At 38.7% G+C, this 27760-nt stretch overlaps 1 protein-coding gene across 6 annotated transcripts in view; it reads left to right on the top strand.

Moving 5' to 3' along the window:
* SYTL2 (synaptotagmin like 2) overlaps positions 1 to 27760 on the top strand; it is a 55891-nt gene that overhangs the window by 12712 nt on the left and 15419 nt on the right. For 5 of the 6 annotated variants that reach the window (XM_090134087.1, XM_090134088.1, XM_031612455.2 and 2 more), the window contains exons 2-8: positions 1226 to 1663; positions 11722 to 11870; positions 15425 to 15563; positions 21017 to 21089; positions 21674 to 21773; positions 22736 to 23611; positions 24203 to 27739. In XM_090134087.1, the coding sequence (XP_089990213.1) occupies positions 1563 to 1663; positions 11722 to 11870; positions 15425 to 15563; positions 21017 to 21089; positions 21674 to 21773; positions 22736 to 23611; positions 24203 to 27739 (4975 nt within the window). In that variant the 5' untranslated portion in view covers positions 1226 to 1562. The remainder of the gene's footprint in view (positions 1 to 1225; positions 1664 to 11721; positions 11871 to 15424; positions 15564 to 21016; positions 21090 to 21673; positions 21774 to 22735; positions 23612 to 24202; positions 27740 to 27760) is intronic. The other variant, XM_031612456.2, reaches the window with a different exon arrangement.

Genomic DNA, 27760 nt, shown 5'->3' with positions numbered 1-27760 from the left:
GCAGCTAATAACTGCTGCTTAAAGGTTTTAATGTAAAAACCTGGCTTTGCAAACATGGTACTTGATCCTTCAGTGCTGTTTGTTTTGGGTGGGTCAAAAGTCTGTTGTAGAATTCCCATTTGGAAATCTAAAGAAATAATCTCTTAAAACTGCTTTTTTGTTCTGAGTAAAAAAATAAGAAATGTTTACGAGCAATAAACATTTTTCTCACAGGCAAGATAAAATCCTTCAGAAAGAGGCACTGCAGTAATTGGAGAACATGCTCCTGAAGTCTTGAACTGGAGCATACAAATTGTTCTGCATTCCCAGCCTCCTCCCATCTCACTGCTGCAACACGTTGTGCTTGGCAGCCTTCTGATTACTTCCTTAGGGCTCTTCCTCCAGGGCTTGTGATGATTGCTGACTTTCTGTTCTTCTGGAAGGAGAAAGGCCTCTTTGAAGACTTGGAGTGGGAAGACAGGTGTGGAGGGCAAGGCTCACGATTTGCTGGGAGTGGAGTAGGGTCCAAAAGTTCAATGGCTTGTCCTTACAGGATAGTTCTTTTGCTTTGTTGATTGGTGCGAAAAACAAGTGGCCTAGAAATGTGCTAATACTATCATCATAAACCAGCATGGCAAGCTCCTGAGTGTTAGCTTAAATGTTAGCTGGTTGTTGGTGGTTGGTTGTTATTTTATTTTTGTTTTTCTTTGTTACTTTTTCCCACTCCGCCTCTACACTCTGAATCAGGACTGCAAGCAGCAGTGAATTTTTCCTCAGAGATATCTGGCTCTTTCTGATCTGTGTATGATAACAGTAGGCACAGGTTTTATGTGCCCTTGTACATAATGTCTGTGCTTGTGACTACATGCTTTTTTTACTTTAAATGGATATATTATATGCTAGTGTTCTTGATTTTATTTTCTTCTCCTTCCTTCTCTTGTCCAAATTATTCTGCTTACTTTAAGAGCAACTTAAAATGCACTTATTTTTAAATTGTCATTTAAATGATGCTTGATTCTTTGTTGCAGGGTGTGAGTCACTATATTCAAAAGCAGTATATTTTCCTGACCACCTTCTTCAAGAGGCCTGTAAAACGGGTTTGACTTGAAGTGACCACTTCATAAAGTGGTTTAATCACACTGAAAAACTTGTTTCTTTTAATTAAAAAAAAAAAAAAAAAAAGCGTATGTGATCTACTTCCCTGATACCTAATGTTACAGCTTGTTCTTCCTTTTCTCTTTTTTAGGGAATGTTTTGGTTGCCCTTAAACTGGATGTGCTGGGTCAATGAACTGTTACTCCAAGAAGCAGAGCTGAGAGGACAAGCTGAGAAAACATCATTGCAATGGCAAGCAGCAATGCAACACCTTCCCCAAAATCTCTAATCTAAGGAAACATGTACTTACTCAACTGCAACAAAGTTTGTGTTTTTTTAAATCAGTGATAGTGATGTGGTCCAGCTTTCTCAGTGCCTGCTGAAGACTTCTTTTATACCTTTAGAAGAGACTGTAAGTCTGTCTTCCTCAGCAGGATTTAAAGTCTTTCTTCTCAACACTTCAGCCCTATCCATACACACACGACAAGATGATTGACCTAAGCTTCCTAACAGAGGAGGAACAAGAAGCAATAATGAAGGTGCTGCAACGGGATGCAGAGCTTAAAAAAGCTGAAGAAGAGAGAGTCAGGTAAAAGAATATGGCACCCTGGGTTGGCCTGGGAAGGCCTACACAATTGACATACTGGGTTATATGGAGCATAGGAGTAGAAAAAATAGTTGTGGTTGAGTGTGTGTGATTCAGAGACTTCTACTCTAGAGTAGATTTAGTGTAGTTCCTGGATGAAATGCCCCTAACACACAAATGATTCATTACTCTCCAGAAAGCTAATTATTGATTGGGATGTTTATAAATCTGTATGGGCCAAGAACGCTTGGCATGCATCTGAAGAGAATTGGAAAGAACTTAGTTTGCCTATATATCAACACTAAAACTGAACCAGTGTGTAATAAGTAGGAGTATTTGCTTCAAAAAATGCACAAGTACCTCAAATAAACTAAAAAGTCAATATAGATGCAGTCAGCAATATGTCTGAGTGAGGAATTTATACCTCAAATACATGGAGCACTGGTGCTATGGTCCACAGGAAGTGCCAACATCGTGCTCCATTGCAAAAAGAAGTCCTTGCAAGCCATGGCTAATGTAGAAAATTGCTCCCTGTTTTCTCTGTGGTATCACAGATGGAGCAATGGGTTGTTTGGAATGTTGTACTGTGGACTGTTTTGTGTGCTGGGAGGTTTCCCTAGAGCTACCATTAGGGTAATTGCCATGAATAAGGGATGCAAGTACTGAAAACAGCATTGCCTGCATTACTTGACTTTGAGAAAGTCATTTACACCAGTACAAATAGCAGTTCAGTGGTGGTTTCAGCTAATGCACATAGCTAACTGCTCAACAGTGGGGATGTTTTTTTTCAGTCAGACTCAGTAACCAAAATGAAAAGAGGCCCAATAGCAAAAAAACCCAATCTTAGATGCTGAAATGTCAAAGTGCTTTAATGCAAACTGATGTTCATAGAACTTGCTGAGGCTGGAGTTTTTCCTCATCGATTAGGGAAAAGAACAAAAACAAACAAAAAAAAGAACGAAAAAAACATCTGGGGAAAGGAATCTTCCTGGGAAAAACAAATCCAAAAAGCCACTCTTTGTAGTGGTCTGAAAAAATGCTGTCAACAAGTATTTTTGTCTGTATAACTTTGCTTTTGCCATTTGTAATTGTAGCTCAAGAGGGTGTGGTGGAAAATGCAAAGGACTGCAGGTTGAAGTAGCCTGTAATCAGCTTGTTCCTACAATAGAGTATCTCTTCTGGTTTCTGAATATTATAACTTCTGAAAGCTTACATCTGAAACAGATTTTTCTGCATAGATGTGGCACATGGAGCTTACTTTTTAATCCAGAGAGTGTTCTAATATATAAAATATATCCAGCCAAGGAGATGTAGTATCATGAAATTTGCAGCATTCTTGCACACCTGGAAGATTCCAGGAGCTGGGATGGAATGTCATTATGCAAATATCATACCATGACAAAGAGTAGTTTGTAGGTATGCATAATGGAAGTCTTTTAATATGGTCTTTTTCCCTCTAGAAAGAAATTCTGAGGTTTGAAGGGTGTTATAATTTGTTCCCTCTGTGGTGTCTGTATGCTGTCTTTCTGGAGTGCTGACAAACTGCTAACATAACAGAATCCTCTTTAAGCACCTTGTTAGTGGAATTTTACAGATTACCTGATGGAGTTCCTTCTCTGCTCACAGCTCCTGCTACTGTGTGTAGTAAAGCGGTGTCAATTGGACTTGTCCAACTAAGCATCCTCTTTAGGCTGTCTGCTTTAAATCCTGGTTTGTTGAGTGCTGTAATGGATGTTCATCCTGCAGCTCCTTTTGTGTTGGTCTGAATCAAGTCAATATTTTCAGGAACAGCGTAATTTTGGGAATAGCATGCCTGCTTCCTCTCTGAGATCTCTTCTGAAGGAAAGAGGACATTGATATTTTCTTCTCATGGGTAAAAGTCATGGGACTTTTTATACAGGCAGGTAGTGACAGGACAAGGGGAAATGGCTTTAAACTGAAAGAGGGTAGATTTTTGACTAGATATGAGGAAGAAATTCCTGAGGTGAGGGTGGTGAGACATTGGAACAGGTTGTCCAGAAAGGTTGTGAATGCCCCTTCCCTGGAAGCATTCAAGGCCAGGCTAGATGGACCTGTGAGCAACCTGGTCTAGAGGGAGATGTCCCTGCCTATAGCAGGGAGTTGAAACTCAATGATCATAAAGGTCCCTTCCAATCCAAACCATTCTGTGATTCTGTGAAAAGGGTCATGAAGAAATCTCAGTTTACAAAAGGGGGTGATCTAGCAAAATCAATGGACAATTTATCTTCTTTCTTTCCCTTAGGACAAGAAGATATCTCTCTTTGCTCCATTACCCCAGGAGTAGATGCCAGCCCCTGAATGGCACTGTTGCTGAGGAAGGCATAAAACAGAAGAGCTAAATGATGGTTGATTTATTTATTGTCAGTGTCCTTATTCTTAACCAGGAATTTCTGTTCCAGCTGAGTTTGGGTATTGAACAAATGAATGTACCAAGCACATAACTGGATTTCCTGGTGGTATCTTCAGCTTAGCCCCTAATTAATTCTCCTTACAGCTGTGTAGTTTGGAGCTCTGACTGGAGACAGTAACGTGGAACAGAAATATGCCTGCTGCTTGTGAAGATTTGAACTGTGGTTGAGTGACTCTTCTGTGGCAGGATGGTGGGCCTCTGGCACCAGTGTGTCTGCGGCAGAAAGTTGTTGTGGTTGCCTTTGGGACACAGTCCTGCACAGCAGCTCTCAGCCTTTCCCTTCTCAGCAGAACTTCCTGGGAATGCTGCTGTGGGCTGTGCTTGGATCATTTGCTCCTTGTGTAAACTGAAGGAGGCTCGTGATAGGGAAATGTTGATGTGGAATTGTTTGTGTGGTGGATGGTGACAGCTGTGTGCCAAACCCCTTTAATACACACACTGGCGTGACACTGGGTATCACTGAGACAGCTTCAGGGGCCTAATTCTGTTGTGTGTTACATCCACTGACTTTTCTCATAACCATCAGTGGGTGTGGGTGGCTGTGGAAACCCTTGTGCAAATAGGTTTTTGATTCTGTTCTGCTTTAACAGACATTCTATTCAGTCACTTTGCAAGACAGTGTTCCTTATATTGCGGACAGTCAGAAGGAAGTGTTCTTTTTCATTTACTTATGTATTTTAGAGGATGGATTTTCTGTTAGATATAACAATTTTGAAAGCGTGCTTAGCAGAGGCAAAGATGTTTTGAACGTGGGTATCAGTTCAAGTTTAAAGGGCTGACTGAAGACTGAAGAGTCCAGAAATGCTGTCTTACAGCTGCTGTCAAAGTTCATCTTTTGTTTCCTGAAAAGAATTACCTGATTTTCCTGCTCTGTCACTCGAGTACATCTTCCAAATATTCCAGAAGAATATCAGGGGGTTCTTTTTAAAGCTAAGTCTTTGCAAAAATGTCCACCTCACCTTTTTCTTTCTCTCTCTCTTTTTTTTTCCTTATAAATTTCTTTACGTGCGTATTTGGACTATTTCATAAAAGTTTGCATATCTGTAAATTCCTGAAAAAATAACATGGAAGAGGTGTGAGGTGTGTGGCTTACTGGTGACTCTACAGCACAATGTATCTACATCCTCTGCATTCTGTTCTGATCAGTAAACAGAATGACACTTGGTATACTTGACTGAGATTTCTTAGCCCATCATCCTTTCTGATGCATAGTGAATTTCTTGGAAAGCTTGCTTGGGTTCTGGATGAACACTGTCACCTATGAGTACCTCCAATTTCTCTAAATTTGGACCCAAGGAACGGCTAGCAAAGAAGGGTAGATGGAATTTATTTTGTGTGGTAGAAGAACCTACTTAGGGAAAGTAGTGGGCACTAATAGGGGTTTTTAACCTCTGAATAGAGCTTTCCCTCCACAAGATTGAGTTTCCAACAATACAAAAATTCTTAATCTAACTACACATTGTGCTTATGCCTGGACCTGTGTAGGTTTACCGTGTGCCAAACTGAAGTCTTTGTCTTCAGAGTGGATTGTCTTGTTACTGTGTCTGGTCTAAAATCTTAAAATGCAACCTATTCTTTAACACAGCATCAATTTCAATGATGTAGGTTCTTTTGCTCATTTACAGTAGCTGTGTATATACCCTGTGGTCTGTCATTTGATCAGGGCTGCTTTTATATATCTGTTTTTAGAGTCTGTAATGTGGGTTTTGGGCAGATCCTCTGAGAGAATGTGCATCCTTTCTACCAGTCTCCTCCTTGGGTTTGAGTCATCTTGTACTGTTGTCTCAGGCTGACTAGTACCAAAGATGCATTGTCAGAGGGTAGCTGCTCCTTCGTTGTGAAGAGTGAGGTTTTTCCTCTGTGGCCTTATTTGGGCTGTGTATGAAAAGGGAGGGGAGGCTATTTGGAGCTTCTGTGCAAACCCTTAACAAATAAGCAAGCCAATCAGTGGAATGTTATAACAAATGAAAGAAGTGGAAACTAAGAGGATCTGCAAAGGCTGGCAGACCAGTCTTGCTAGTGGAATAAAGTTAGATTTGGATGAACTAAGAAATGCCCAAGCAAATTAACATTCTTTGCATCTGTCTGGAGAGTATCTAATTACATGATTTATAACATGTAGCATGGTACACGTAACATGAAGCTTATTTTCAGCTTGACAGTGTGATCCTTCCAACCCAAGCCATTCTATGATTCTGTGATTCTATGCTCTTGCCTATGCAAAACATCCATATCCAGAGAGACTGCACAGGCAAGAATTAGAGGTGTTGCTGATGAGATATCGTGATGACAGGGATGGGGAAAGGTTGTATAACCAAACTGGTTTGCTTTATTCTTCTTACTGTAGCTCTCAACCAGTATAAAATTATATTGCACCTGTTACTTAAACCAATCACGTAGTAATGGATTTTTGAAACTTGTGTATAGCTAATATGCACAAAGTAAAAAAAAAAACAACAAAAAACATATGCCTACTCAGGTCTGCCCGTTATAAATGTTTTGGGTGTAGTTCTCAAACAAATGCCAGAGCAGACTTTTTTTCTGCACCTTATTGAGGCATGAGCAGACTGAAGTGGCACATTCGTGCAGAATGCAGTGTTTACACAGTTTTTCTTTTGACTTGTAAACGTTTTATGGCTGTTTCGCATTCTTATAGAAGAAGAAGAAAAAAGACTCATGGGTCTGACATGTAAAATGCCTTATCTAATATCCTTTCATTCCTGTTCTTGCCTAAATGTATTTACAAAAAGCATAAAAACATATTCTTTGATCCAGAGCTTAAATCCTTTTTTTATTTTTTTATTTTTATTTTTTTAGTTGTGATCAGAGCAAATAGAAATGAGGATAAATTCCTGAGAAATCTCTCTCTTTCCCCTCCCCTCATGTGATATTTCCCTTGCAGGAGGAAGGCTTTTGAAGTGAGCTTATAGATAAGTTGGTGGTATCAGGCTCTAAAAAGTGTTTGTTTTGCCTTCGGTCACTGGGTGCTTTTTTCACATCTTCAGAGCAGAGTGCACGAGACACTAACAATAATTAATAATATAGCTAAATAATAATTAAAACTAATAAAATCTTTCTTTGAGCCAAACACAAATTCTGATTTAAATGCTACCTACTTGGTCACAAAAAGTCTCCAATGCTCCTTCCTTTAAGCTGTTGATTGAGGAATAAGGAAATAAAAAGTTATTAAGATGTCAATTGTCCCTTCTTGCAAATTCTAGAATGCTTTGTAATTTGAGCTATGAGTAAGAGGGTAAGGGGAAGGAATAAAGAATGCTGAGAAGGTCTAGCTGTACAGTATTAGATACAGGTATACATTACTAGATACATATATATATATATATATATAAATAATAATAATAAAAAGAAACTGAAGTCATTATCACTTTGCTTTAGGATACAGTGAGCTCTTACACCAGCCTACAAAGTGGAAGATAAACTACTGTGGATTTGCTGATAGAAAGGTTGACGTGAACTGATTGTATCAGAGCAGATTTCCTGCCTTGAAGGGGTGGTTTAGCCCACTGTCAGATGTTTCAGAGATAGAGAGAAAAAAACCATTTTATAGGTGATGTCTACACATCATCTTTGTACTTTGTAACTTTGACTGCCTGCAGAGTGCCTGAGAGTTGCTTTGCATGCAAGTTCAAAGTAATTCTGCATGTGCTTAATACCCAGATGGGGGGAAAATCTGTCTTTCCATCAATGATGTTTCACCTAGACCTAGCAGAAAAAGCCTATTAAGTGATGGGAGACCTCACTTTAAAAGAGGATTTTTGGGTGAATTCTTTTTGACTTATGTACCTTCACTTTCTCCATTTTAAATTTACTATAGAAGAGACAGACGCTAGCTTTAGTATAACTTCAGGATTTCTCACTCTGAAAACTGCAACACAGGATAACTGGCATTTTAAGAGACCACTGAGGGACTTCAGAACAAATGCATATGTAGTGCAAAGTCATTACTGCATTTTTTCCTCATTGCAAATTTGGCAAACTGAGCCTGCAATCGTAATCTGGATGCCAACTTGTTTTTTGATCACCAAGAGAAAAATAAGGTAATGACAACTTGGTTAGTCTTTCTGTTGAGTGGGAAGCTGGCTTAGAATCAACTGTTGGCTTTTAGTTCAGTTGTGGTGCTGGGAAGTAAACGTAGCAATGGAAAACCACAGCTGCAGTCTGACTTCTGCACAATTCCTTTCTAGGTAAACCACAACCTAAATCTAATAAATAGCAATGAAATGAACCCCCACAGTACAATCATTATTTTTTAAAATGCAGAAGTTTGCTCATAGCGGAGCTTGAGCAACAAAGTAAAAAGTGTAATTTGTAATCTCATCAGTGGTTTTTGCAACAGGTCTATGATGTGTTGGTGAACATAGACTTCTCAGAAACTTCTTCCTGCTAAAGCTATGTGTTCTGATAATGCAAATCTGCCTCCTTATTTGTGGTAGATGAATAGCTCTGATGTTTGTTGCTCTTAGTTTCTCAGGAGACTGGACTGAGAGACTAAATGATGAGAGGAGGACTAAGTCAATCTAATAAAAGTCAAGTGCTTAAGCTATCAAGATGAGAAGAGAAAATAAATTCATAAGCTAGTTGTGAAGAGCTTCCATCAGCTTTTTCAGAATACAAGCTCCATACACTGGACACATAATTTATGAAGGAGGTACTGGGTAAATTGAGACCATGCTTATATTTGGAAGGCCTCTTGAGTTTGTGGAACTGAAGTATGCTGACTTCCATAGGTAGCAAGCTGACACTCCCTTCCAACCAAACTAATATGGCATTGTCACAGATGACATGTAAGCTAACAAGCATATTTGTTGTGCAAACCAGCTACTTCCATAGCTCTGTTGAGCTAACTTGTGAAGGTATCCTACTGCACCCTAGTTTCAGTGGCTGAATGCAAAGGAGAAAAGAGTGAGCAATGCCTGGGGTAGAAGGGCTTAATCAGAGGGAAGGCACTGAATGCTTCTCCTGTGACTCAGTACCTTCCCATTTGAGAACCTCCCTTAGCATGTGTTGTCAGACTGTCCCAAGCACTAGCTGGGGTCAGAACTCTGCTGGCTTGCAGGCTAAGCAAACAGCTAAAAAGCTAGTCCCTAACCTTAAGGAGCATATGACTTGAGAAAGCAAATAATACATGGGAAAGAAGGTAAAAGGGAAAAGCGGTCATCGGTATGAAAGCTCTTGCATGCCCTATTTCCACTGCTTTTGCTGTCTTTGTTCACTAATGGGCTGAGCAGTAAGGAGCTGGCTCATAACTGAGCGTGTGTTTGCTTGAGGACAGAGGGAAGATACCATTGTGTTCCTGCTCCAGCTTGGAAGATCTGTGGCTGATGAGAAGTATGTATGTGGCTCTGAGAAGCACAGAGTTGTAAGCAAGAGGGAGGGCCAAATTTTCAATTGTCTAGTAATGCTATGGACAGCTGAATCTTGGCATTAAAAAGGCCAGTGGTGACCTTGGCTCCTAGCAACCTCAACTGTGTGTAGCTGATTCAAGATGAGAAGCAGTCTTACACCTGCTCAGGAGGAACTATATAAATCTTTTCATTTCTTGCCATACTAATATGAAGGAGGAGTTGAGCAATAGTTGAGAATGGTCTGTTTTAGCATGAGGGTTGGGATTGGCTCATAGTATCCTTTTTCTATTGTTAATAATTGTTCTTTGCAGTCAAATCTGCAACCTCTAATAAAAGGGCTGTGATTGTAGCTGCATGACTGGGCAAGAAGATTCTCTTAACTCATGAGCAGTATAAAATTGGCATTAACCTTGGCTGTTGGGCCTGTGGAAGATGTCACCGTCCTATAGCAGTGTGTCACATCTTCAGCCTTAATGTCTCTGAGTAACATGTAGACTGCTTTGCTTTCTTTGGGGAAAAGGACACTGAGGAAGACCTTATTGCTTTCTTTCAATATCTGAAAGGTGCTTACAGCGAGAGTGGGGTTGGTATCTTCTCACTGGTGACAGGTGACAGGACGAGGGGAAATGGCCTCAAGTTGTGTCAGGGTAAGTTTAGGTTGGATATCAGAAAAACTTCTTTACAGAAAGGGTTGTTAAGCACTGGAATAGGCTCCCCAGGGAGGTGGTTGAGTCACCATCCCTGGATGTGTTTAAAAACCATTTGGATGTGGTGCTCAGGGACATGATTTATCAGAGGGTTGTTAGAGTTAGGGTAGAATGGTTAGGTTGTGGTTGGACACAATGACCTCTAAGGTCTTTTCCAACCTGAGCAATTTTATGATTCTTTGATTCCCCCTTTGGCTGTGTTTTTAGATTGTTTACTGAAGAATCATGAATGGAGAAAGTAGATTAATTCTGACATCTTTTTCTTTTAAAACACAGTATTCAACTTAAGTACTTTCTAGATCTGTGTAGTAACTTTCCTGGTCTGCAGTTAGTCTCCATGCCATGTATAAAGCATATGCTTACTGTGTTATATGCCTTAGAAGGAAAGAAAACAATCTTTCAAATTGTTCACAACTCCTTATTCTGTTGAAGCATGACTCATGTAAGCAGGGTAACACTGCTGCCTTTCTCTGTAAGGAAGGCATTCCTTGCATTTGCATAAGAATTTATTGAAAAATGGTAGCATGTGTCCAGTAGAGTTTTGGAGAGTGTGTATAGAGGTAGTACCACATGAACAGCTTTCAAAGGCATCTTCTGAGCCTCAGAACAGCCCTGGACTTGATTTTGGCACAGATTTCCTGTGCTGCCCTGATAGCTTATCTCAGCCTTAACTTTGGGAAAACTGGCCTTTGGAGGTATGAAGTCAAGATCTGCCATTACTGGGCTTTCTTGGCTTGCAAGATAATCAGAGCAAGACATCTTTTTGAAGCTACTTCAACTGATGCTCTGAGGGTAACAAGACTAAAGGTCATCTGCCTTAATAAAATAAGGGAAGTAACAGGTTAGAAGATGGAAATAGCAGCTGAGACATCTTCTGACACACTACACCTCTAAGCACTTCCAGAGTAAAACACTCTGGAAAAAAAAAAACCATCCAGGCTGTAAGGAATGTCAGCATTCAGAAGACAATAAAAACAAATTGCAGAATAGCAAAGAAGAAAGTACACACTTAGCGTAGCCATAAGAGCATTTGGTTTCATGTTTGCAAAGAAGCTGTATCTTGCTTGTCTTTATAGTTCAGATAAGTGTTCAAGTAGTTTCTGAAGTTAAATTTGTATAAGAGTAACACTATGTGCTGCATTTATATATTACTATATATTGCAGTGAAGTCTGCCTTTGTGGCAGGTCACTGAGCATCTGTTACTGATGCATTCAGGCTTTCCCTTTTCTTTGTGCTTCGGGGCATAATATATAATAAATGCTGTGGTTATATCTAAAGAATTTGATTATTATGTAGTTTGATTTCTGCAAGAGATGTTTTGCTGTGTCTGTTAAAAAACAGAAAGATAAAGCAGCAGAAAAAAATACTAGCTTTTATTTCTTAGTACTTTTTGCCACTTCCTTCCCTGTACTTCTTGTCTTGCATTCAGTATTTGTGGGAACCTGTATATTTACACCATATTTAGCATTTTACTTCACTGACTTTTATACTTTTACTCTGCCCATTACAAGTAAATAAAGTGTGAATTTCTCTATTTATTTATTTATTTCCCTCAGGCACTTACCAGAAAAAGTCAAAGATGATGTACAGCTGAAGAATATGAGCGGACAGTGGTTTTATGAAGCAAAGTCAAAGAGGCATAGAGATAAGATCCACGGAGCAGATATTATTAGAGCTTCCATGAGAAGGAAGCCTGCTACTCTTGGTAAGCATTTAGCTCATGTTTGTTTTGGAAAGGCTGGTATGGAGGCGGTACTCTTACAGCAACGTCGGAAGTTAGTTAAGTAGGTGAAATGCAAGAAGAGTATGTTAACCTTATGAACAGAAAATTATTCATAAGAAGGTTTTTATATGTAATTTATAGTGTTGGTTTCCCTCTCTCCAAGAAAAGCCTGGCTTTGTTGCCTTTACACCCTCCATTCATGTATTTATAGATGTTGATAAAGTTCCCCCAAGCCAATCTCTTCTCTAGGCTTAAAATGTCCCAGCTTTCTCACTCTTTCCCAAGAGGAGAGATGTTCCAGTCCCTTAGTCATCTTCCTGGCTCTTTCTGGAGTAGGACACAATGTGGACACAGTCTGTGATAAGTGCTATCGGGGGGACTTCCCCCCCTATGCATTCCTGGATTGCATTCTTATTTCTTTCTTTGAGGCCCCATAAGTAAACCCAGAACATTTAAAGTAGACTGAGGGTATTTCCTCTTCAGAACAACTTTTCTAGATTTCAAGTCCTCTGTTGGAGACCTCTGAGACTTAATATTGTATTTTTAAACCTTTATTGGAAAAAAAAAAAAAAAGTGGGCATATAATGTATTTAATATCAGAAGTAAATTTAGTATATTTTTTGGAGAGAAGCAAAACAAAAAAGGAGAACATGAGAGCTGCTGTTCTGGACCACACCAAAAGCTCATCTCTCCAGCATATGGATGCCAGGTAACATGCATAGATCCTATGACCAGGACCAGACTGCAACCATTTGCACCTAAGCATTTTTGAATTAAAGGAAGAATTCCTGGTTTTTTGTTGTGTCTGTTTGTGTTTGTTTTCCTACTAATTTGTCCATTAAGTTCCGTAAGACTTTAAGGCTGTCGCTTTTAACATTTACTATGCTTTGTCTCGAGGCATTTTAGAATGGTTTTCCATATAAGAGGTGAGCACTTCCTTTTCTGGTTTTGAGCTGATCTCATTTAATGTTATCTTCAGGAAAGAAAGAGAGAGATCTATATTAATAGAAGCATATGTGAAATAGTATGCAAGATTTTATAGACCTGTTATAAATCTCTCCAGCATCTGGTTCTCTTATCTAAAGGGTACTGGTATATTTTTGTTTTTCTTTGTACAGGAAGTGATTTATTTCTCAGAGGCCCGTGTCCCCTCCTAAACTCCCATAGTTCTAAATCTTCTCAATTTAAAGGGCAAGAGTTATATCACCCACACTAAACTGCACTGAAATTTGTAATCTTCATTTCTTTTTTAAGCTCTGTTAAGGGATTTTTGTGTGTGTGTGTGCTAGTGAAGCAAGTAAGATGCTTATCATTGTTGGGAGTAGATTACTGCTGCTGCATTCTATAATTTTTTAAACAACAATTTAGCATAATTTGTGATGAATTCCACTGCATTACACCTTCTCAAATCTTGTATTGCCATAGATAAGTTTGGATAATGGCAGTTTAGTCATCTTTTGATTATTGTGGGGCAGGTTCTGGATTTTTGACTTAATAAGAAAAGGCCTGAAACAGAATGAAAAAATTAACAGATGGTTAGTGAGGAATGTTCTCTGGTTTTGGACTTCTGAAGGTTATGAAAATCAGCTGTAAAGCTCTAGCTGCAGTATATAGTAACTCTTACTTACAGATTAAAGTATTTCAAGACATATCTTGAAGAAAACTTCAATTCAAAAATTATTTCCAATCTAATTACTTGAACAAAGGGGCATGCTGTTACATTAAAAATTAAGTGCAATTCCTTAGCTTCAGTGACTCATTACATATCGAGATAATACTTGCTTGCATGTTTGGATAACAAGAATGAAAATCTTGCTTTTTTGCATACAAATTTCTAAACTGTTGCAGAAGCACAAAAAACGTTAGAGGAAATAATGCAGTATTTTGATTCTAAAAGGAGTTCTTGGAACTGGATTCTGTCTTGCTCCAAAAAGAAAGGCAGATGTACGGACCTTGCCAAATGAGGTGGAGATTTTGATTTTTATACTTATCTTCTTCCCATTATGTGATAGTTCTATCCATAAGGGACAGCTACCTCTTTAAATGAAAATCATGACCAATTTCCAATTTACTGCTGCAGAAACAGAGTATTTAACTTGATTTACTGAACTTCAACTTTATTTTCGATTTTCTATGCCTTACTTTTGTTTGTTTCCTAGGGACACAGAGGTCTTTTTTTGTTTTGTTTCTTTCCCAATGTATATCTAACAGCAAGAATCAGTCTTTACCAGAATTGCTGGTAAGAAAGCTTAAAATCACAGAACAGTTTGAGTTGGAAGATGCCTTAAAGATCATCTAGTTCCAACCCCCTGTCACAAGCAGGGACACCTCCCAAAAAATAAAGTTGCTCAAGCTCTCATCCAACCTTCATTGATGGAGCGTGCACAGCTTCTTTGAATAACATATTCCAGTGCCTCACCACCCTTTGAGTAAAGAATTCCTCATCTAATCTGAGCCTTCTCTCTTGTAGTTTAAAGCCTGTTACCCCTTGTCCTATTGCAACCCTCCCCAACTTTCCTGTAGGCCCCTTTTGAGTACTATGGAAGGCCACTGTAAGATCTCACTGGCACCTTCTCTTCTCTGAGCTGAACAAGCCCAGCTCCTTCAACCTGTCTCCATAGGAGAGGTGCTCCTCTGATCATTCTTGTGGCCTCCTCTGGTCCTGCTCCAACAGCTCCACATCCTTCTTGTGCTGGGAGCCCAAGAGCTTAACACAGTACCACAGGTGGAGGAGTCTCATGAGAGTGGAATAGAGGGGGAGAATCACCTCCCTGATCTGCTGGCTGTGCTGTTTTGACATAGCTCAGGATGAGGCTGGCTTTCTGGGCTGCAAGTGCACATTGCCAGATCATGTTGAGCTTTTTATCCAAGTCCTTCTTCTCAAGATTGCTCTCAACCCATCCTTCACTCATCTTGTGTTTGTGCTTAGCATTGCCCTGACGTAGATGGAGGACCTTCCAATTGTCCTTGTTGAGCTTCATGAGGCTTGCATGGCTCCATCTGTCAGTGTCCCTCTGGACAGCATCCCTTTCCTCTATAGCGTACAACCCAGCCTAGTGCTGCCCTCAAACTTTCTGAGGATGCTCTGAATAATACTGTCCACATTACCAGTGAAAATAATAAATACAGAACTGAAGGACACCACTTATTGTTGGTTTCCACCTGAGCAGTGAGCTACTTGTTTCTTTTTATATGCCCATTCAACCAGTTCCTTATCCACTGATGTCTGTTGCTATTCCCTTGTCTGCCAACGCCGTCACTCTGTCATAGAAAACTCTATGTAGGATTGCTTTAATTTGTAAAGTAGGTGTTTTTGGAATAGTAATGTGACTTCATTAGAGAAATATGTGAAATTTATAGTAGTATTAAAATATAGTTATATTCTTTAGAAGGCACCAGATCTAATTCTGTACCTCATTCAAGTGCAGTGGGCTTTTGAAATAACTGTAGGACTGAATGTAAATACTTTTGTTTACTTCTTGTGAAATTCTGTATGAACACATGGGAGATAACAGTATCCCTCTTTCATGCCTTAGCTGAAATGAGTCAGAGCAAATCAAACAAAGCAAAGGACAGCTGGGTGAGCAATGTTAACAAAGAAGTCTTTGCGCTGCCAGAACTACATGGCATTGTGGAACATCAAGAAGAAGATGAAGAACTGAAATCTAATTCAAGGTAAGCTGTCTGCAGAACTGGTTAAACATGTGAGTTGTAAGTACCTTTCAAGTATTCTCTTATTTCAGAGATCATCAAATATTTCCCTGGAATGGCTCAAGGAATCAATTCAGAAGAGGGGCTGACAATTCATAGTTATGCACTATTAGTTGTTCTGTATTTGAATGCAGCTATGTTTGGTTTACATCTACAAGGAGAAAAAAGCCAGCGGTGTGTGGGATGGTCTCACAATCACATTCATGCCACCATTCTGTTTGGCTCCCAGAAGTGAGACCAGAACTTTCTGGTTTGAATAGCAGGCCATGATCTGTAAAGTCCCCTTGTAATATGGGGGCAATAACTGCCTCTCTTCATTTGATTGCTCAATGAGATTAGGCTGTTGTTTCAGTCTGAATTTTAAACTTGTATCATACAAAAAATTGGAGATTGGGAAATTGTTTTAGGATAGATTTTCCATGTTTTCAGTGCATTTGAGACCTCTCAGGCCTTTTTAAGAAGACCAAGCGTACTTCACGTGGGAAAGAATCAGAAAGTTTGGATATTTGAGGGAAAAAAGACATGATTCTAACAAGAAAAAAAAATCACTCTGGAAGATAAAGGCTTTGATTAAGAGCTGGATGTTAACAGTCAGCTTGGGCATGACTGAATGGCTACACTTGTTGCAGGAAAGCTGGATGAAAAGTGTTTATTTTGAACTAAAGAGGATTTTTTTTTTTTTGTATTCAGTCTCTCTGGCTCAAGTCTGTAAACTTCAAACAAAGCATTTTGGTTTGAAACATCCTGAATTGACTTCTGACAGAGAGAACTTTTTCTCTAAAATACTTAATTAGTATTTCATTTGCTGCATTGAAAGGCTGCAGTTGAAAAGAATTGCTGCGGTGACAGCAAGTGGCAATGTATATGAACAGCCAGATTCTCAAAATCACAGAGGAAACAAGATCTAGGTTGTAACAAGCATATCTATTGTTTATGCTTTCAGTCAACAGAGTGAGGTAAAAACTGGAATTGCTTTTAGGGTGACTTTTATTTCTGATTGGTTCTGTAAACTTTCATCTTCTTGTCTGTCTTCTATGTCCCTCTCTGTACGTCATCTATTTTTTCTTTGCAGCAAGGCTTGTCTCCTAATGTGCACTTGTACAGTATCTAGTAGCAGTTCCATCTTTCACTTTCGTGGTCTGCAAAATGGGTACAAACATTCATGATGAACAATACGAAAGACTGATGTAAGTCTTAACAACTCTGGCTTGCTTTATTGTTCTTTCTTAGCCTTTAAATTTTGCTGTCAGTGAACTCGGAGATGTATCTGTCTTATCCATGTCTGATATTGTACTGAAAGCTCAAAGTTTGTCTAAAAACTTACCTGAAAATGAAGTTGTACAATAATGATGATTTAGTTTCCTTTGCACAAGAAAGAGCTTAGCCCCCCCCCCCCCGTTGGCTGATAACATTGAGAGTGTTCATTTTTACTGAATGTGGGTATTTTTTTGGTTGGGTTTTATCTTCAAGAGATTTTAGGATTATTTCTTAATGGACAGCAGAAGACATGCTGCTGTTTAATGCATCTGTTACAGTATTTTGATTGCTGCCTTTCACATAAGGGAAAGGAGATGATCCTTTAAAGAAGTACAGCTTTTTATACCATTACAGCTCCACAGATCTTTTGACTGATCTAAGAGTAGTAAACTTAATAAACTTCTAGGGCAGTGTCTTTAAAAAATATCTAGCATAGTGAGGTTTAAGAGCATGTAGACTATGTGTACGGAATGTGACCAGCATGATTGTGATCTTTAACTTGAAGTGATTTGATGATTTATTTCAGGTTGCACCCATGTGAAAAATGATAATTATTGTCCAGGATCCTCTCCTGCCCTTTGCTCCAAATTATTCCAGCCATTTGCCTGTATGCTTTCTTTATGAGCACTTGTACTCACCAATAGCTGAAGATGCTCCCTATAAAGCAAGCTCTCACAGTCCAGGATTCATGATGCTGTTGGAAGCAGACCTTAGGAAGGAATCTGTAACACATGGGCTGGGCACTTAGTAGTTTGCTTTGCATAAATACTTGATTAGATATCTCAGATTATTGGTTACTAAAATGTGAAATGCTGAAGCAAGCAAATGTAGCAAGATCAAGTGTAATTCATTGCTTCTGATTTTGGTCAGGCTTATTTCACAGTAATTGAAGTTAATCTATACAATATCGAAGGTGGAAAAGTGCAGAAGGTGGCATAAGTTTCTAAAATACTCCTTTCTGTTATCTTGACGCTGGACTGATATGATATGGCTGCATGCCTTCCTGTAATGGCAGCAGCTGATTGAAACTGAGGGAGAGGAACAATCTTGGGAAATCAGTGGTCTTCCCTGCTGGTGGCAAGAAGGGACATTTGATTCAGTCTTTAGGATAGCAGAGTCACAAGGAATCAATTTCTGTTGTCTCATCCTCTTCCAACTCAATAGTCTCAAGATGGCTGGAAATAAGAGGAGGAAATCAAATATTGTACTGGTTCTTGGCATTCCATGAAGTGAGTTAATGGTGTCCAAATGCTGCATTTAATTCAGACACTTGGGCTTTTAATACATTTTTAAGTGCTATTTAAGAGTAAGTTTGTGGGATTTCTGTTTTTTTAGAGTGTTTTTTGTTGTTGTTGTTTGTTTCCGCTGCCCTCTTTCTTCCCCTAAGAATGGGCTTCAGATCATCACTGACTTGTAGACTTTGCTTAAGCTAAGCAGCTGCTAACCTCAGATCTGGGACCAGACCTGTGTTATTCTGGATCCTGTTAGTGAAGCGAAGCATTTCTAACTGAATGTGGAGGAAGTTAGTTGACTTCTGGTAGTTCTGTGAGTGCAGAGGGTTAAATAGAGCCCTGGGGCCAACTCAATTGCTCTTCTGTTAGAATGCTGCTATGTTAGCTGCGACAGAAATCAGCCCACAACTATTTTGTTTAAATCAGCATGATAATCTTCATTTCCGCACCCTAAATATCAAAATCCTATAATAAAGCTACAACCTCCCACCTTTTTTGGGGGGAGGGCAGGGCGAGAAGTGCATTGTATCCCATATTGCTGTTCTTCCCTACCAGAGGCCAATTGTGTGAAGTGCCTCTGAAGGGATAACCTTGCACAGAATGAGTTTTGATGGTGTGACTCAGACTGTCAATATTACCTCCATTCAGCGATACCATCTGTCTATATGCTGATTATTGAACAAAGGAAGTGTTAAAGGAACTTAATCTTTCAAATTATGATTTGTAGGTTTACTTCTTCCCTAGGTCAGAAAATATTGAATAGGTGACAAGTTCCTGTCTGGTCCCACCAAAGTCTACATGGAGTTTGGATCTGCGGTGTTTTTCAGCACTGGTTTGCTGAATTGCACTGTTTCAAGTCTGCAGTCTGGCAGTATTTATTAATGTGGCTTCATGAACAGTCATAGATTAGCCTTGCAAATGCAGCGTATCTAGAAATAGTTTGTTCAGCTTTCCCATCTGTATGGGCTGTGTATAAACTCCTCTGTTCAGACCTTGTGCTGAGACACTCAGTTACATGATCTTGATTTTTGTTGTTGTTAACTTCCTCCTATTTTCCCCAGTCTTATACTTTATAGCAGCATGTTCAGTACATAATGCCAAAATAACACTTCAGTTATTCTGCGGTAAGTGTGAAGTAGCATTGCATTAAACTGTTGTGGATTGTGTGTGTTCAGTAATCATGTTAAAAATTATCTCCCTGCCTGTAAGAAAGCAAACAAACAAACAGAACAGTAAAAAAAGAAACACCAAAGAGACAAAAAAGCCCTAAAAACACCCGAAAAAATAAAAACCATCAAAACCCCATAACTTGAAGGAAGCTTATGAGCAGGAGGGGGACCAACTTCTTACATGGTCTAATAGCGATTGGACAAGGGGAAATGGCTTTAAACTAAAAGAGGGGAAATTTAGGTTAGCTGTTAGGAAAAAATTCCATACTCAGAGGGTGGTGAGGCCCTGGCACTGCTGCCCAGAGAAGCTGGGCACCTCCAGTTGTGGGGTATGCACAAGGCCAGGTTGGATATGCCTAGGCAGCCTGAGCTGGTGTTTGGCAACCAGCCCATGGCAAGGGAGTTGGAACAAGGAGACCTTTAAGGTCCTTTCCAACCCAAGCCATTCTATGAATTTGTAAAATTGAAGGCAGAAGAACATCTTAAGGTTTTTTTTGCACCCAGAGTACATAAAAACATTGTCCTTGTTTAAAATAAGGAAAGGGTTGAATCATGTTTGTCCTGTTGAGTAGCAGATGTTGAGGCATAAAGTATGGGAGCACACAGGTGCTCATAAAAACAAGAACCCAAACTCCACCTCAGGATAACAAACATTTTTTATGTATGTCATTTCAGAACTTTATTTTTTAAGCTAAGGATAGAAACTAAAGTGGAATGATATTTTTGAAAAGAAGTTAAAATTTTCATCAGTATTGAGCTCTTTGAGAGCTATACATTTTTTTTTTCTTGTTTAGGAATCCGGGATGAATAAAACTAAGGTAATATTTCCTACATGGAGAATTGTTGTTTTTCCTGCTTTAGACTGTTCTTGTACTCATCCCCCAAATTTCAAGCATGTAAGTTAATGCTAGGATTTTCTTTATAGATATACTTAAAGTGGTTATTAAATGAAGACCATATTTAAAACCACATCAACGTTCCACCTCAAAAACATAACAAAACGTTTTTCAGATCTGGGCTATTTAGATTAACTCAATATATAAACAAAATTGGAGTGTTTTGTGGAAAAAAAAAAACCTTGCATCCTTTTGCAATCAGTCAATGTTTTTTTTATATAATATAGGGGATGTTTCTTAGGCTGTTTTAATTTCTTCTTACTTGAGCTATGCTTAGTCAGGATCACAATAACTTCATTTAGCTATAAAATCTGTGATTTGATAAGATCTTAGTTGAAGGAATAGTTTGTAAGGTGTACCTCTGAGGGGGTCTCCTGCTGTCTGTGGCATGTTGCATCTTTACTATAGGGGTGTGGGAGTTACCCTGATTATTTTTCTTGGACACTACAAATTCAATTTTGATGAGATTTAACACTTTCCTCTACTTCAGTTTCAGTCCTAAAAGTAAACATATAGGACAAGGATGGATGTGGTAATCCTGATGTTGTTTCGCGAGTGGCTACAGTTACATAAAGCTTGCTCAGAAAATTCTAAAAGATACCAAAAATGTAATTTTTGTACTGCCAAGGAAAATTTGCATTGAATTCTTTAACAGGGAAAGAAATTTTTTGCAAAGAGATAATTGTTGCTGCTCTGTCTCCTTGCTATGAAAAGAAGTTTTGCTTCTAAGAGTGATGAGAACACTGAATAACAAAACTGTGTGCTAAGAAGTTTTATTTCAGTATGTACAACTGAATATCAGCTTTTTGAAAAAGTTTAAAGTAATGCCTGTTTGCTGAAGTTGTTACGTTGTTTCTTTGCAGTTCTAACCCAGTAACCTCTTTGTTAGACAAACCAGATAGAAGATCTGTGAAGGCAGCAGCATCAACAATAAAAGTAAGACCAGTATTGAATGAAAAAAACCATTATCTTTCACATTTTCTGTGTTTCTTTGCTTGAACGATAATGATAATTTGAGATTTGAGGAAGAAAAATAATGGGCTTGAAAAAAAAAGAGTGTTTTTTGTTTGGGGGGAGATGATGGAAACTGCTAAAATTTCACTCCTAAAGTGATGTTACAGCTATAATCAGTGTATGCCTGTGCTTGACATTGTTTCCAACTTTGTCAGGCACTGAAAATAAGTCTTGCTCTCTTCCAATATCTCTAAAGTACAGAAATAAATTTACTTATTTATTTTTACCTTGCAAGAATGTGGAATTTTCAACTGTCTTTAAGTGGTGTCTTATCTCTGCTTTGGTAAATTCAGAAGAACAGGAGTAGGCTGTTGCTGGCATTTCTTATAGTTCTGTGGTTCAGATTTATTAGATGTCTTGTTACATATCCAATTTAAGAAGTGTGCTTTTAGACACTGCTGACAGAGTAGTGAGGCAGAGAAAATCACTGAACTTTCATTTATTTTGCCAAGACTGTACTGGTACAATAATTTGATTCCAATTATAATGTTCATTTCTTTTTTTAGCAAAGGAGAAATCCATTTAATTCCACTATATCAAGTGATAACTTGAACAGCGAAGAACCAGAAAGCACACAAGCCATTCTACCTCAGCTATCAAATAAGGGTAAATATTAATATGACTGTGAATTTCTTAGTGGTGGATATGGAAATCAATTTTACTTCCATTGTTTCTTATTGTAGGATAAAACAGGTTTTCATACCTTAACTATTCTACTTAATTTATCAGCTAGTTCATTTCAAACATCATGTAAAACATGAGTATATCAGGAAATAACTGTTTCACACATTCCTTTTGCAAGTGTTCTTGTCCTGAATGACTAGTAGAGAACACAACAATCCCATATTCAAGGAAATTTCTATCATTATGACTTTTCAATTACTGCTGCTATTAGCTCAACAGAAGAGTCAAACCTGCCTTTTTTTCTTGTGTTTCCTCAGTCCAATATATTTTAGAATTTCATATTTCCTGTAGAATTATCTGCAAGCAAGTGAATAAGTGATGATTTATCGCAATGCAGGCATCTGAAATTGTAATTAGCAGGCTCATACATGTCAATTACTGTTATGTATCTAATATGAGACTTGCTAATAGAGAAGGGAAACGTGCACAAACAGAATTTAAAAAATCTTCATATCCCTTCTGGGAGACCATTCTTGCTCTTTAACTTGTTCTATGTGAAATTGAAAATACTTTCTTCTGTAGACTGCTGTTTATCTTCTGAACCTGAAAATATGCTTGCGTATTCAAAATCTGCCCCTTCCCTGTAAAGTTTCATCCTTGCATGAACTATGCTGATCAGAAATTTGATGCACTCCCTATCTTTGAAATTATCATTTTTTCCCATTCTAAGAGTATTAATTAACTAGAAGATTTCCACCTGTTAAGGTTTCCTGTTATATACAAATACAGTCAACATTTACATTGAATTTCCTCCTGTGTTTTGCTGCAAGTTTTTTTAATCAATATAATCACTTCATTCGAGATCTGCACTGCATCATACCCCTCTGTTTAGGCAGATGAATTTTGTGTAAATTCATGATTTCTTCTCTGTATACATCTTGCAGAAATTCTGTTACCTTCAGAGGAGAAACAACCTAAAGCAAACTCACTAAATGATGAAATGAAGACATCCAAGAAACCTGAAGAACCTACTGAGGAATCACAGAAAGGACCATTTAAGCGTCCTGTCCCCAAAGCTAGAAAATTAGTTCACAAAGTAACTAATCCTGTGCCACAGGGAGAAGACTTTTTTCCCAAACCAGCAAAACGGACCCAGGGGGTTAATGGCATTGGTATACTGCCCAGGGGCATTCTGAAACGCAGTTCAAGTTCCAGTTCCACTGACTCAGACGTTCGGGCTAATCAAGTGTTCGATGTTCAGAGTAAGAACGGTATTCCTACCACATCTATTTTAGAAGGGGAAGCCAACAGGAATTCTCTTATGGAAGAAGCAGAAGATTCCACGCAAATTTCACTGGAAAAATTAAAACAAGTGAGGTTCTCTTCTAGCATAGGAAAAGGAGAACCTTTGCAAAGCCCACGGCTACATCATAGAAGAGAAAAACGAGAGTCTGATTTGTTAAAATCCGGTGAAGTGAAGACTAGTGAAAATGATGCTAATAGATCAGATTCTTTTAAGAATAAACAAACTTCTACTGTAAAGCCTCTGGAAGCCCATTCATCAGCTCTACAAGTGAAAACAAGAGATAGTTTACAAGAAGATATGTCAGCATCCAGTCCTAATGGCACTAATGAGTCAGTCTTCCTTGTTAATCAAACACTGCAGACAAAGACCATTACTCCTAAGAAACTTGAAACTCCAGAGAAGAACTCCACCAATATCCTGCCAAAGAACAAAAATGAGCAGAATGTTGACCAAACATGTGAAAATAACTCCAAGTTTTTGAGCCATGAATCAAAATCTCTCAAAAACTTTACTGGTAAGAGACTGATAGGAATAAGGAAGAGAATGCAATAGCTCACAACCTATATATGTTTAAGTTCAAATTGCTAGTATCTAAAAATTAACAACTTAGAAACACAAATGGTAGGACCCTCCTATATTTTGTAGAATTTCTAAAGCACTTGGATTCTAATTCTCTAATGTGTTAAAAATTTTTAGATTATCTTCTGTTGGCATTCTTAATAGATTGCTGTCAGATGCCATCCAGAGCCTAAAACCTCCCCTTTCATTAGAGCCATTTCCTTCAGAATATGGATAACCAATCTTACATGCTACCACCTCAAAAATAATATGACTAATCTTCCAACAGGAAAAATCCTTTTCCAGTAGGAATTTTTTATCACACTGTTGCACGTGATACGATTCTTTCAAAAACACACAGAGAGAGCTCTTTCATCTGCTAAAAGTTTAAATAAAGAAGCAAAAAATCCTAAAACCAAACAAAAATGAAACAAACACCAGAACACCCCTGCCCAATAAGCAAAACAAAAAAATGAGGTTTTGAAAATTTAAAAATTTTTGGAGTCTTGTCTAATTCCTAACTCTGATAAGCTTGTTTATGTTGTAGATGAACATCTGCTTTCTGCTGAGACAAAAACACAAGAACTGTCAGATATAAATTCTGCAGGTCTTCAACAAGGTAAGCCTGATCTTGTTGAGGAACGAGATGCTAAAACCGTTTTCAAGCCTGACAAGCATGGTGATGAAATTGTGGAAGTGGCTGATGAATCTGTATCAGAAGTCTTAGATTGGTTTGAAAGAAGTTCTGGTACTGAAGATAGGAAGACTGAATCAGCCAGATCCCAAGGTGGGGAACTCAAAGAAGTAAACTTTACGACCAGAACAGTTCTTCCCACAGAGCACAGTGGAACTAGCGTGGATAGAAAAATGCAGGCTAGAGAAGAGTTACCGTCTGGAAAGAATAAACAACTAAATGCTATTTCACCCACCACATTTATTTCAGAAAATAGACAGCTGATAAAAGAGAGGAGGAAACCTAAGCAGGGTAAAGAGAATGAGGAGCAAAATGAGAAATCCCTAAGTGAGTTTGACTATACAAGAATTGAAGCAAAAGAATCTGATGAAGAAATCAAGCAACAAAATCAAATAAATGTCTTGAAACATCATGAACACGTGTTACCAGCTCAGAAATGTGTATTGGAAAAGGCAGTAAAAGCAAAAAGAAGAATTAGGGAGATTAGAGCATTTTGGGAAAGGCATGAAACAATCCCCAGTCATGGAGAGAAAGAAGTTGATATCCATACTAATACATCAAGTGGTGGTGCATTGGAAGGTCTCAAAGAAAGCAACAAAATAAAACCAACTGCACTATACTTACCTTATGGATTAGATGATCAGAGCAAGAGTACATTAAATGGTGAATTAAGATGTGCAATCCAGGCTTCAAAAAACGAACATCAAAACTCTTTTGAGTTTGGATCAGGTCATGCTGTTAAAAAAACAGAAAAAACACTTCCATGTGAGGGTAAACTTAATGAATATACAAAATTGACAAAAGACAGTATCTTGCAGTCAGGAGTTGGTGTCACTTCAGCTTCCCCAGAAATCAAAGATAAAGATGGGAAAGAAACATTTAAAGGAAAAGTTGCTGCTTTTTCCCAACAGAAGCCCAGTTTTCAGGCTTTGTCTTTTAAAGAAAAGAATAATGAGATGTCCCAAATTTCAAGTCCTTCGCAGTTTCAGAGTCTGAGAAACTTTTGGGATACTAGAGTTAAGTTACAAAATAGCATTGATAGGGAAGATGTTTCTTCTTCAAATAATGCTATTCATAATAATACTTTTATAACCTATGGCAGAAATGCAGAGGAAGGTAAGGGCAGAGATATTGTGAGCAAACAAAAGTTAAGCCAACATCAAACACAAGCATCTGAGGAAGAAAAAATGGGGAAATCAGATTCTGTGGTATGCAAACCGCCTGTGGGATTTCTTACTTTTAGAGGTTTGAATGTGACACCCACAGAAAGTAAAGATACTGTCCAACTGGTCAAAAAGCCAATCATTTCTCAACCCCATGAAAAGACAGGTCTTCAAAGGCAAGAAGTTAAAGAACACATAGATAAAAATATTGTTTCATCAAAAGAACATCCTTTCAGAGGTTCCCGGAGAAGCTCTGAGCAAAACCTTCCCAGAGAAATCATTGCATATCAACCTTCTGAATTAGGTGTAGGGATGAAAACAATTGATACTGTGAATAATACAGCACAAACTAATTGTAGTGTAGATTTAACAAGCCAACAAGATACTGGTCTGTCTGAAGATGTCACTGAGACAATAGAAAAGTCTCTTGCCCCTTCCAAGGTCAATGGCTTGAGCCTAGAAAACCTGGTAAGGGAGGTCTCTGACACTCCATCTTCTAACCCAAGACATGCAGGCAGTGCAGGACAGAGGACTGCTGAAATGCAAGCTAAAAACACCAAGTATGAACAAGATGAAGAGTCACTGCAAGAAATCAGTGAGACTGTAGAGAAGTCTGTTGCTCCCTCTAAGGTCAGTAGCTTGAGTTCTTCTCTAGAGAAACTGCTGAAAGAGGCTTCTGAAACACCGCCTCCTAAACCAAGACGTGTGGACGTGACAGTGCAGAGGGCTGCTGAGATGGAAGTTAAAAACACCACCTGTCAGCATGATGGAGAATCACTTCAAGAAATCATTGAGACCATAGAGAAATCTGATGCCCCTACCAAGGTCAGTGGCTTAAGTTCAGCTCTAGAAAAGCTGCTAAAGGAGGCGTCTGAAACACCACCTCCTAAACCAAGGCGTACATTACTGAGGACTGCTGAAGTGCAAGCTAAAAGCACAAAATATCAGCAAGATGAAGAGTCACTGCAAGAAATCAGTGAGACCATACAGAAGTCTGTTGTTCCTTCCAAGCTCAGTAGCTTGAGTTCTTCTCTAGCGAAGCTGCTGAGGGAGGCTTCTGAAACACCACCTCCTAAACCAAGACGTGTGGACATGACAGTGCAGAGGATAGCTGAGATGGAAGTTAAAAACACTGCCTGTCAGCATGGTGGGGAAACACTGCAAGAGATCAGTGAGACCATTGAAAAGTCTGTTGCCCCCTCTAGGGACAGTGGCTTGAGTTCTTCTCTAGAAAAGCTGCTGAAGGAGGCTTCTGAAACACCACCTCCTAAACCAAGGCGTATGGATGACACAGTGCAGAGGACTGCTGATATGCAAGTGGGAAACATGTCCTGTCATCACAGTGGTGACTTGCTGCAGGAAACATCTGCACTGTCTGAGGCTAAAAATAAAGCATTGGATGTTAATTTCCAGAAGGTACTGAAAGATATTTGTGACACACCAGCTTCTACACTGGAAAATATGGATAAGAAGATGCAAAGTAAAATACCAACTAGTTGGAGTATGTGTATGCCACATCAAGAAGGAGGAGATCACCCTCAAGAAATACAAGAAACGATAGAAAAAACTACTGTTTCAAATAGTGAAAAATTCAAAGAATTCAGTAGCTCAGTGGAAAAACTTCTTCAAGAAGCATCCAAAGCTTCATCTCCAATATCCAAAGCATTAAATAAACAAGAAAAGTTTGGGAATAGGGTGTTTCCATCACAAACAGAGACTCTAGTTATGACAGTGTCACAATCTTATGATAATGCTTTACGTAGCTGTCATAAACAGATGAAGACAGCTATCAAGAGTGGAGTTCCAGAACAAAATGTCAAAGCTCCTGTAGTTGATCTTGCAACTTCTGAAGTGTCTGAGCTCCTTAAAATAAATGAGGCTATTATTAAAAAGGAACAGAGGAACACACCTGCAATAGATCTTCCTTCCTTGCAAGGACAGACCAATATAGTGATCAAGCCATTCAAGATAAATGAAATAGGAAGGGGAGATGAGAGCACATCCTTGAATGCCTCTGAAGATAATTCACAATTAAAAGAACTGTTGAAATTAAGAACAAGCACACCTCTTAAAGATGAGAGCAGTTCTCCTCAGCTGGAAGGAGCTCAGTTCAGCCTGGCCTTTCAGCATGAAGATAATGATGAAGAAGATGGTGACAGCTTGAATTTTGGATCTCAGCTTTCAGACGAAAACTCTGATTATTATTCTGGAACCGGAAGTTCAATTCGTGAGCCATTTCTTTTCTAAA

This window comes from Phasianus colchicus, chromosome 1 (genome assembly GCF_987193195.1).
Source record: "Phasianus colchicus chromosome 1, bPhaCol1.hap1.1, whole genome shotgun sequence".
Taxonomy (NCBI): domain Eukaryota; kingdom Metazoa; phylum Chordata; class Aves; order Galliformes; family Phasianidae; genus Phasianus; species Phasianus colchicus.
The sequence above is the reverse complement of the archived record's forward strand: the minus strand, read 5'-3'. Positions and strand labels throughout refer to the sequence as shown.